Source organism: Mesitornis unicolor, unplaced genomic scaffold (genome assembly GCF_000695765.1).
Source record: "Mesitornis unicolor isolate BGI_N332 unplaced genomic scaffold, ASM69576v1 scaffold8525, whole genome shotgun sequence".
NCBI lineage: Eukaryota > Metazoa > Chordata > Aves > Mesitornithiformes > Mesitornithidae > Mesitornis > Mesitornis unicolor.
The window spans coordinates 2,747-11,314 of NW_010184747.1; the positions used below are offsets into that span (position 1 = coordinate 2,747).

General features: G+C 53.5%; 1 protein-coding gene across 1 annotated transcript in view; it reads right to left on the reverse strand.

The window, feature by feature from the left end:
- Window positions 1-2,136: 2,136 nt before the first annotated feature.
- Window positions 2,137-8,568, reverse strand: part of LOC104540709 (coagulation factor VIII-like) — a gene marked incomplete at its 5' end in the record, with an annotated part of 12,443 nt that continues 6,011 nt past the window's right edge. The window contains 11 exons of the mRNA XM_010184575.1: window positions 2,137-2,292; window positions 2,451-2,627; window positions 2,859-3,007; window positions 3,789-3,933; window positions 4,728-4,883; window positions 5,337-5,422; window positions 5,745-5,816; window positions 6,909-7,025; window positions 7,231-7,413; window positions 7,505-7,733; window positions 8,204-8,410. Coding sequence (XP_010182877.1) covers window positions 2,137-2,292; window positions 2,451-2,627; window positions 2,859-3,007; window positions 3,789-3,933; window positions 4,728-4,883; window positions 5,337-5,422; window positions 5,745-5,816; window positions 6,909-7,025; window positions 7,231-7,413; window positions 7,505-7,733; window positions 8,204-8,410 — 1,677 coding nt within the window. The remainder of the gene's footprint in view (window positions 2,293-2,450; window positions 2,628-2,858; window positions 3,008-3,788; window positions 3,934-4,727; window positions 4,884-5,336; window positions 5,423-5,744; window positions 5,817-6,908; window positions 7,026-7,230; window positions 7,414-7,504; window positions 7,734-8,203; window positions 8,411-8,568) is intronic.

The window sequence follows — 8,568 nt, forward strand, 5'->3', positions numbered from 1 at the left end:
GGCCAGGCAGCCCCTGCTACAGAAAGGCTCTCTGTGGGGTAGTAAGCAGGGAGGGTATCTGCTGGCTGAGAAGCAGAGGGATTTGTCCTGGTCCAGCCCTTCCCCTGCACAGAAACATCTGTGGCTTGGGGGAGGCTGTGATACATCTCAAATCTGTGTTGCGCTGGGAGGAAACAGCGTTTGATCTCCATTCCTCACAAGATAAATGCCAAGAGGCGCTTCCAGTAATGGATGCCAGAGCTTGGCAGGCTCTGACACATCTCCCTGCCTGCCCACAGCCCCTTCCCTGTGCTCTGGCTCAGCGCAGCCCCTTCATTGCTTCCTGGGTGTCTGGACAACATCCTGGAGCTGCTCGGGGGTGGTTGGTGAAGGCTTCTCAGTCGCCTGCAGAGATTTCAGCCCTGTTTCCTCCAGGATGGGCTCTGGTACACACAGCTTTTTCTCTGATCTAATCCTGTGTCACCAGACAAATGGAGGCAGTATGAGCCTGAGCATCCAGTGGTACAAGCAGGAACTGTGGACAGCTGTCCCTGTGCAGCACTGGCCACTGCCCCAGGGAGAGATGTAGTTGCCTTGGGGCCAAGGAAGGTTGCCTTGAAAAGGGCCCAAGGTGGCAAGTTTTGTTCTCCCAGGCTGAAGGCTACCCTCCCTCGGGCAAGGGTGTTCCCCTTTGAGGAGTTTATGGCTCCAATTCCTCTCTTCAGGCCAGGACTTGCCAGGCAGCCTCTCCTCACATCTGTGCCTGGTTATTGTCAGAATGCTATTAAGCCAGAGGGTGATTGCATCTTCTGCTTGGGACTGTAATGTATTCACTGCCAGGCCCCAGCAAAGGCTCCTTGTGCAGCAATGTGGAGCCTGGCAGTTGCATGACGCTTTTCCAGTCCCACTTCATTTGAGACATCACCTTCTGATCTCCACTGGGTGTGGGTTCCCAGTTGGGTTACACCACTAGGCTGACCTGCAGCATGTGTCCCCACTTCTTCCGGACACAGGCCATGGAGGGCAGTGTCTGTGTGCACCATGGCCAGCCCAGTGCACCCAAGGGTGGGCAGAAGCTGGGTGGCTCAGAGCAGCCACTTCTCACACAACCACGTTGCCTCATGGCGCAGTCCTGGGGTCCCCACCACGACCTTCCCCTGGTGTTGCCAGCTTCAGAGCTGCCCCAGAGCTCTGATGAGCCTGCAGTGGTGACAATGCCACCACCATGGAGGACAAGCATGCTGCACACACCTGCTCCACAGCCCACCAGGCATTTGTGAGGTAGCTGTTGTCCCAGAAGGTCTCCATCCCATGAGGCAGGAGCCAGTGTCACCCTGCTTGTTGCCATTCCTAGGAGTGCCAGGAAAGGGGAGAGCCACCAATGGTGGGAAAATGTCTTTGGCCCATGACACACCTTGCTGGGGATCATGGCAAAGCAGCAGCTCATCTGGTGGCCAATGTCCCACCAGAGACCCTGGTAGCCACAGGCACCTACACAACTTCTCCAGTGCGAGCAAGGAGGGCTTGCTCGGGGCAGCTATGGAGAGCAGGGTGGTGGCACCCAGCCATGGCAGCAGGACCATTATGGGAAGGAGATGAAGGGAAGTGGAGCCAAAAACCCTAGCACTGAGTCAGGCTGAGCAAGTGCTGCTTCCCTCCAGCCACAGATCCCCACCGATTGTGAAATGGATGCTGGGACCTGGAGCAGGGCTTCCTCCCCCAGCCCTTATCTTTGCTGCTTCCTCCTCCTCCAGGACTGTGCCCAGGCAGCAACTGGAGTTCTTGCAAAATGAAGCTGAGAAGTTCTGGGGCTAATTAATTACCAGCTGCTGGTAATACTGACTGAGCCCCCGGGGACTCCAAGGCTGGAGCAGGGGAGAAAGTGCAGTGAGATACTGGAAAATTACCGTTTAATTCTTCAGCATTACACTGGAAAATTACTGTTTAATTCTTCAGCATTACGACTGACTATACGGCGTCTGGTAGATGAGGGACAGGAAGAGGCTGATAACGAGCCAGCCACAGCAACAGCACTGCTGGCCTTCTCCTCCCTGGCAGCAGGGACCTGGAGGGCTGGCTCCATCCCTGGTGAGAGTTCAGTGTCCGGTTGGATGTGGGTCCTCAGGCCAGTGCTGCCCGTGCCTGGCCCCAAAGCCATCAGTACTCCTGCTGGGTGTCGCAGCCAAGGAACTCTATCCGCAGGGCGATGTGGTTGTGCCACCAGCGGGGGTGTATCCTCACATAGCGGGCGAAAAGTGGGGGCTCCAGGGTGTTCATCACTGTGTTTGTGTGGTCTTGGTTTGCCTTGAAAATCTGGAGAAGAGAGAGAAATCAGGGGCGTGCTCTCCTCTGCTGGTAGAGTGAGCCCATGGCTTGAGGACACAGTCAGCCCAGACAAGCATTGCTTGGGAGGGCTTTAGGGAAGAAAAAGCATAGCCTGGCTCACTGCTCTTGCAAAAAGCTCTGCCTACCTTCTCCTTGCTGTCCTGCAGGATCGGGCTCCAGTGCACACCATCCTGGCTGCTGGAGACGGCAAACTCCTTCACAAACATGTGGGTGAAGACAGCTTTGGCACCTTGGGTTATGATTGCAGTCACCTTCTTCGTTTCTTCAAAGTCTACCTGCAACCACTCGCTGGGGCTGTTGCTCTGGGGAAGGACAGACTGCCTTCAACTCTCCAGCAGCAAGGAGAAAGACACATTCATTGCAGATGGAGCCAAGCAAGCCCTGCACATAGTCCTGGGCTTTATCTGCCTTACCAAGCATGTATGTGGCTGTACACACTCCCCACACAGCCCTGGCTAGGAGAGGTTGCAAGCACCCAGCCTGCCTGCTGGGGTCCCACCTGCCTGCCCTGAGGATCTCCTTGCACGGGCTACCTTTGGCCTCCACGCGTTGGTCCTGCCCTGCAGGTTCAGGCGAGCATGGGAGGGCGACCAGCTGAAGAAGACGTTGGTGCTGTAGGAGGATGCAGAGATGCGCTGGTCAGGGATCCCTCTGTTCTCCATTCCCAGTGGCATAGAGCAGCCTGAAAGAGAAGAGGGAACAGACCCATCACGGAGATGCCTTCTGCTCACCTCTCCAGCCACCCTCCATGCACATTCCCTGGTTACAGGTTCTCCTGTGCCTTGCTGCAGTGCCATGGTTCCTGTGCTGCTCGGGGCCCCTGTGTGCAGCATGGCTCTGGCTAGGGAGTGCCAAACTACCCCTGCTGCCAGTCCCACCTTTGTTTCTCCCTGGAGATTCTGTCTAGGAGGAACGTGAAGAATTTGTGCATCTGCCAGGACATAAGGAGAACCTGTCTCCAGGGAAGGATGAGAATACTTGGCAGGGAGATGTGGCATGGGGCACCAGTACAGCTGCTGCTGCTTGTAGCTGCTGGAGAGTTTGCCCAGCTGGTGTGTGAAGCTAAAGAAAGGATCCCACAGCACCATTGCCTTGGACACACTGGGCCAGAGCAGTCTCGCCTTGGAGGGGTAAAACCAGAGGAAAAGGCAATAGTGTCTCTGCTTGTTCCCTGCTCCTCCAGACTGCGGCACCAGCTTCCCAGCTATCAGCTCAGCTGCTGCTGGAGGTTTCTGATGGTTTAGGGAAGAGTCGGCCCTATGCTCTCTCTCTGGTATTGCTATTTCTAAGACCATAATGAGATTTTCTAGCTTTGTTTCCCCAACATCTCAATGCCACTTCCAGCCTCCTCCTTCTCCCTCCACAACTGTCTGAGGAGTCCTGAAATGTGCAGAGCCAGAGCCCAGCACCCCACTGGATCAGGTCCCAGCTTTGGTGTGTAGTACCCAGAGGTGGGACATTACTGTTGAGGTCGCAGCCGATGAGCTCCATGCGCAGTGTGGGCCGGATGCTGTAGTGGGTGACATTGATGCGGATGTACCGGGCTATGATGGGAAAGTTGAAGCTATTTTCTTTCACTGTGGTTGCATCCACATTTCCAAAGAACAGCTGCAGGGAAAGGGAGGAAAAGGATCATTATACCAGTGGAAAGAGAGCTAGATAGGACAGGGATTAGTGAGGAGAAGGACATTTCTGCCTGGCACTTCTGTATCTTATCACCATCTTTATGAGAATGGCAGCTCAGGGAAACTATTTGAGGTATGATTTAAACCAAAGAAGTGTGAACGGGCCAAATCAAGTGTGAACCTCTGAGAAGGAGGAGGAGAAACTTAGGGTCTGTGCAAATGAACATGTTTTTATTTATTCACCAAGCAGAGGGGAGAAAAAGAAGAAGAAAAAAAGTCAGTGCTGGGACTTTTGAACTTGGGAAAATTTTGGCCATAGCTGCTATACATGATGGAGGCTTTTCTGGGTAGTTCTCCCACTGGAATGATCAGCTTATGCATATTTAGGTTGTGGGTTTTTTTCCTAATGGGTAGAGATCCTCCAAATCATCTGCATCTACACAGTATTTTTAGAAAGCCAAATTTGCCTTTGGGGTCAAAAAAAGATATTCAGGAAAAATCCTGTGCCTAGCTCTAAGTAACATGCAAGAAAGCATTAAAGGGTGGATCTCACAGCTTCCTGGAATCAGTTTAAAATTAAGTAGATGGACAGCAACAACAAGGTCGTTTCAAATCTGGGACTTCATCATCCTGGCAGTGAATGCTCACTGTTCCTGCCTCAGTCATGTATCTCAAGGGCTCAGGAGATCTCTGCCTTGTGTACAGAGCTCCTCGCTTTCATCACCCCAAGAGGACCCGTTCTGGGAAGACACTCTCCTCGAGACCAGTTTGCCTTACCATCTCGGTGCTGGTGGCATTCCCCTTGTATTTCTTCCACCTTTGCCCATCAAGGCTGTAGAAGACAACAAACTGGGAGATGTAAAGGCTGGAGAACTTCTGTCGGGCCCCTTGGGTTTTAATGCCATGAATAATCATGAGACGCAAAAGGTCCACCTGAGAACGAAAGTCAGGGATTCATTTCTGATGGAAAACCATGCCATGCTCAGGCAATGCACTGTAAACCCGTGGAACTCTCTTCCTCATGATGTAACTGAGCACAGGTTATGAGGCTGGTTAAAATAATCATTCCTAGGGGAGCTGACAGCTGGGAGAGGGCAGGGGAGAGCTGTTGGGAGAGGTGAGCTGTTCTCACTTGGTCTTTGAGGGATTTTTGCACAATCCAGTGCTGCAGCTGGACCATCAAGCAATTCCTTTGCTGCATCGAGGATGGATCTGGGGGTCCATCAGCATGAACCATGGCCAGACCAACTGCTACTAGGATTCAGAGCTCCTCTCTCGGAGGGAAAACAGGGAAAATGGCAGGATGTAGCTGGGGAGACACCAGCCAGCTGTGTGGGTCCCTTGCAATGCTGCCAGTGGTGCCTCCTGCCACAGGGCCCATCTCACCTGGATGGAGGCGTTGCTGCGTCCGGTGCTCCAGGCGTTGATGGAGCCAGTGTTATGCAGCCTGGCCAGGTGAGGAGCCCACTGTCCTGCAAGAAGAGCACACAGATATGAGGGTGCTGCTGGCCCCTGGCACTGCCCAGCCTGAGGCGGTGAGAAGTCCATCCGCAGGATGGGGTCTGAGGATCACTGCTGGGTTTAGTAGCCACGTACAGGGTGGCAGAGCACTGACATTATGGGCCAGACATGTAGAAACGCATCTCCAGGTCCCAAGCGGAACACTGACATGGGCATGGATGGAGGAAGGACTTTGCCAGGGACCCCTTGGGCAGACAAGCACATGAGTTGTGTTGGCTGAAGCTGCCCCAACCTCACCTGTCTTCCTTCCTTGCAGCAACAACCTCTACTCACCGTACTGCCCTGATGCTGTGATCTGAGAGTCCGCAATGTGACCTGAGGCCAGGCCGAGGGCATTTCGGCAGTCTGCAGCCAAACAAGGAGAAGGAAGGTGAAAAACAGGGAGAGTCGATTAGAGAGCAAGGCTTTTGAAGGAAAGGTCTAGGCTGGGTAGCAGCCTCCAGACTCAGAGAGGTTGTCTCAAGCCTTCAGGAGACCCCAGGTTTGTTTGTCTCACACAAACTGGTGGGTTTTGGATGCCTTCACATCCATCCATTAATTTTAGGGGTGCTGGAAGTTCTTGCTTCTAACCCCAATGTCAGCAGCAGAGACTTCCCAGTGTCAACCACAGCAGCCTCTTGCCAAACTCTTGTCCCTGAGTCCCTGACCTCTCATTCCTGTGTCCTGATCTTCCAGCAATGCTGACAAGTGTCTCTTCCTTATACCCATGTCTTGCTCCTGGGCTTTTTTGTTGCTAGGCAGCATCTTTTAAAAACAAATATCACGTCGCTAAAGGAAAGTCCGCCTGACACCTCTGTCTCTCCGTGCCTTTTTTCTGGTCTGCTGAGCACAGGACGGTTTGTCTCTAATAATAACCATTATTATTAGAGACTTGTCACATCTTGGCATCTCCGCTGCCTGGCAAATGCTGCTGGGGAAAATGGGAATTTGAAATCTTAAGCAGATTTTTAACTTATGGCAACATTTTCTGGCTGACATTTAATACTCCTTTAGGAAGAGAAGAGAGACTCTCACTGTGTGACAAAATACTGCTCTCACAAAACACTTCCCTCACTGCTTACTTATGGTGAGGTAGAAATGTGTTGTTCTGGGGTGAATGGAGTCAAAGGTTTCCTATGGATTTTGCAGTTGCTTTTGGGTCTGTTTCTGTCAGAGCAACCTGTAGTCAAGCAATGTTGCTCCCAGACTTCTGCCATCACTCCGTGCCTCAGTTTACCTCCTGACATTTGTTTAGGCAGCTGGGCACTGTCCCTTCCCTGTGGTCTAGTGGTGGACTTAGTAGGACTGAAGCCAGGACTTTCTTTCAGAGTGAAAACCCAAAGACCCTACTTGGGCCACCGCAGGGGTAATGCTGAGAGCCCAAAGGGAGGGAGGTCAAAACCATGCTGGCCATGGCCATGGCAGCAAGCGGGCCAGGACACAGAGATCATCACTCACTCGGATTGTACACGAGGAAGAGAGCACTCATCCCAGCTTGCTGGTGCTCTCCCACTTTGCACTCTACCCGCCAGATCCCAGCACGTGAGGGCCTCATCTCCACCGTCCCAAAGACACCTGGTTGGGAATGGAGAGCAGAGCAGAGGGGAGTTACTGGCTGTATTGGGATGCCACAATGCCAAGCTCTGTGCAAACACAAAGCCAGACTCTTCCAGATCCATTCCCCCTCCTTGCTAACACCCACAGGCTTAGCATTTCCAAATGGGCATGGACACAAAGGCCCAGCAGCTGGGGAACACACAGTGCCCATGCTGCATCTCACCTGGATAAAGGTTGTAGACGCCCATGTGATACTCCTGGTTCGTCCTGACACTGAACAGCTGCCCATGGAAGTGGACAGAGTGGATGTCCTCAGTGCTGCCCATGTTCAGGAGGTGCCACCGGACCCGTTGCTGCTGACTCATCACCAGCCCAGGCAGTGTGTCCCTCACGTAGCCGTTGATGGCTGAGGAAGGCAACAGTCAGAAGTGGCTCAAGGCTCCAGGGTTTTTCCATCCCAATATAGATTATGGGATGGAAAGGGCAAGGGTCCTCACCGTGGAAGGAATGGTTTCTCTTAAAGTCAGGGTTGTCCTGCTGGATGTGGCAGGGTGGGCGGCAGTTCCTCTTCATGTTCTCCAGGAAGTACCAGCTTTTGGTCTCATCAAAGATGGTGAAGAGCAGGGAGAACTCCTGCACCACCAGCTGCCGCCCGAAAACGAAGCTCAGCACCCCCCGGCGGCAGATGATCAGTGGCCCAATGAGGCCCGAGTGCAGGTCCTTCTCCTGCCAGGGAGCCGGGAAAGAAGGGTTTGCCTGGGAGCAGGAGGCAGCGCTGATGCCCATGAGCAGCACAGCAGCGAGGAAAGCGGTGGCCCTGTCTGCATCCCTGGCCTGGCGCCCACTCGTGCACAGGCCATGATTCCCACTCTGCTCCTAGCTAGGAAAGGCTGTGGAGCAAATGTTTGCACACAAAAGTGATGTCTGTCTGTTCAACAGTCCCTACCCCATTAACAATGGAACCCAGATCACTGCAGGTCTCATAAGCTGATATAACTGGGAAAGGAGGGGAAAAACCCAATTAAGAGAATGGAAGAGAAAGCAGCAGCATGCATTCATCACTATATTAGACACCTGAGAAATAACAGAGCCACAGGCTGCTTTCAGCACAGCACCATAGGACAAGTCTTGACCTCACAGCCAGGACCCAGGCATGCTGCTTCCTGGGATGCCCCATGGAGCAGGCTCCCACCTACCAGGTCCACATTGGAGAAGTAAGCCCAGGCCTTGCAGTCAAACTCCTGCGTGGTTGGTGCCATCTGGGGCAGGACTTTCCAGGAGTACTTGCGGACCTCGCCAGGATGCACCACCTCTCCTCCCTGTGTTGCACCCTGTGTCTCCTCATAGGCTTGCAGTGTGGAGTGAAAGGAGAAGGGCCGTGAGGCCAAGTTCTTGAACGTAACCTGCACCAGAGGGAAGGCAAAGCAAAGGGAGCGTGGGATTGGGATAGGGGCAGTGCTGAGAGTGCCCTGCTCCCAGCCTGCTGCTGGGAAGGAGGAGGCCATTTCCTCAGTGCCCAAACCTCCCGCTGGGCCCCATGCAGTGACCAACCCCTGCTGAA